At 43.6% G+C, this 2,109-nt stretch overlaps 1 protein-coding gene across 1 annotated transcript; it reads right to left on the minus strand.

The window, feature by feature from the left end:
* Positions 1 to 59: 59 nt before the first annotated feature.
* Positions 60 to 326, minus strand: LACBIDRAFT_314941 (uncharacterized protein; the record flags this gene model as incomplete). The annotated part of the gene is made up of 2 exons (XM_001889316.1): positions 60 to 122; positions 180 to 326. The coding sequence occupies 2 exons, from the start codon at positions 324 to 326 to the stop codon at positions 60 to 62; spliced, it is 210 nt and encodes a 69-aa protein (XP_001889351.1).
* Between the last annotated feature and the right edge of the window lie 1,783 nt (positions 327 to 2,109).

Below are 2,109 nucleotides of genomic sequence, written 5' to 3' on the forward strand. Positions count from 1 at the left end.
CGGGCGACGAAGGTGCACGCCACAGAACCTATCCTAGAGCCATGGACGCGATGCGGAGATCAGGTCGAAGAAGGAGATGCTGCCGGAGGGCATCTCACCAGTGCCCAAAGCGCATGTGAAACCTTTGAGAGGGATGAGAGATTAGAAAGCTGCAGGGAATCAAAAGAAGATCCACCCACATATGTACGAGATTCGCAGCAGAGAACATAGAGGAACGTCGAAGGAATGCCCCCAGACGAGAGAGAAAGGGAGAGCGACAGGGCCAGAATGGTGAAGAAAGGCAAGTCGTCGAGGCAGATCCAAGAGATAACAACTGAAAAGCCCATAGGCACGGCCAGGGCAAAGCCCCTCCCAAGGGCGGCGAGAAAGCGGAAAGCGTGAAAAACGCAGGCAAAGCGACGCCCACGTCGACGGTGGAGGCTGAGACACAGAAAGCGCTGAGGGGGGAAAGAGAAAAAAGGAAGAAGGGGACGCGCCTTTTGGAGGCCCAAAGGGCGAGGCAGGGAAGCACGTGCCTAGATGCCATCAGCTGATAGGTGTGACCATCACAAATAGGGTCTGAGGAACGATCCTGAAAAGTCTCAGGGATCTCCTGGATCGCTCCCACGACCCCAAACGGGGACGAATCCTCTTAAATTCGACGACATAAGTGCCAAAATCTTTGATGGCTATCACATGATATGTCACATGATCAGACTATATGACATATCACATGATCTACATCACATAATCAGACCACATGACATTGTCACATGATCACATCACATGACTACTATATCACATGATTGATCACATGTCATATCATATGACTGTATCATGTGATATACAATATGAACAACTATATGATGCATTTATCATGTGCCTATCAGATGAAACCATATCAGCTAGAGTCAGACATCAATTTTCTGGCCATATTTTCACTAACTACCATATTTGGAAATGTGCACAGACCAAGTAAACAACACATTAACATTATTAATGACCATTTCCAGCATGTGAATTTCTTTTCTTATTTTTTTGACAAATACTGCTAATGATGAAAGGTGTCGTTACCGGCGGTTTCTTTCCCTGTTTTTCTGGGAGGCAGCCATGATGACAGGCAAGAAAAAATATGAAAACACATATCTCAAGAGGCAGCTTGAAGAAAAGGAGTTTTGAATTGTGCAGAGTTTGCAGAGATCGTCGTTTGTCGTCCAGTCAACTGATTTCAGCGTCCAGATCATATAAAGCAGTTGCATTCGCAGAAAAACCCATTTTAATTCTATGAATGAGAAGTCCTAGTCAGCATGCAATGTTGGGCAAAGGAAAGGTTCTGTCAATGGTGCACCAGTGTTGCACATTGTTTGTTCATGTGGTGTTGCACAATCCTTGGTAAGTGTGATGACCTGTGACATGCTGTGACATAGCGTCACAGGGCCAATTTCTTGAGACATGGACTTTGTACCTTCCACAACACCAATCCAATATATTTTTTGCAGTGGGTTTGAGGGAATGATGTGAATTGAATCAACTGAGAGAGTTTTCCATGTAGATATTGTATTTATTGCCCCAAAAATGCGAAATCAGCTTGTTTTCCCTGCCAAATTTGGCACTCTGGAGAGATTGGACTATAACCTTCCAACCACAACACATATGAACATGGTTTGTGGGAGGATATTACTTAGAATTTGAATTCCAATCGATCTACGGATTCAGAATTTTTATTTGTGGCCCCTATGTTGAGATCACCCCTAAGAATGGGCACTTTAACATAGTTATGAGGTAGTAATTAAAATTCTGGACCTGTAGGATTGAAGCCACATATTAATCGGTCATTTCCTCTCCACAAATCTAAGCCAAAATCCTATCCATTGTGATGCTGATAGCTTGAGTAGGCAACATTGGGCTAATAGGTGCTGCATAGCCACCAAAATCAGACACATTGTAAATTTTTATACATTTGAATAGAGGCTATCTATACAATTTTGGCGCATTTTTTTTCTTGTAAATCGGTGGAGAATTGACTGAGCTACATCATTTACAAGTTTGAGCTGTCTGGAAAAGCATCACCAGTCTGCCAAATTGGGAAGGTGCCTGTTTTGGCCACTACTAATAGATGGCCCAAACTGA

The sequence above is a fragment of the Laccaria bicolor genome, genomic scaffold (genome assembly GCF_000143565.1).
Source record: "Laccaria bicolor S238N-H82 LACBIscaffold_65 genomic scaffold, whole genome shotgun sequence".
Lineage (NCBI taxonomy): Eukaryota > Fungi > Basidiomycota > Agaricomycetes > Agaricales > Hydnangiaceae > Laccaria > Laccaria bicolor.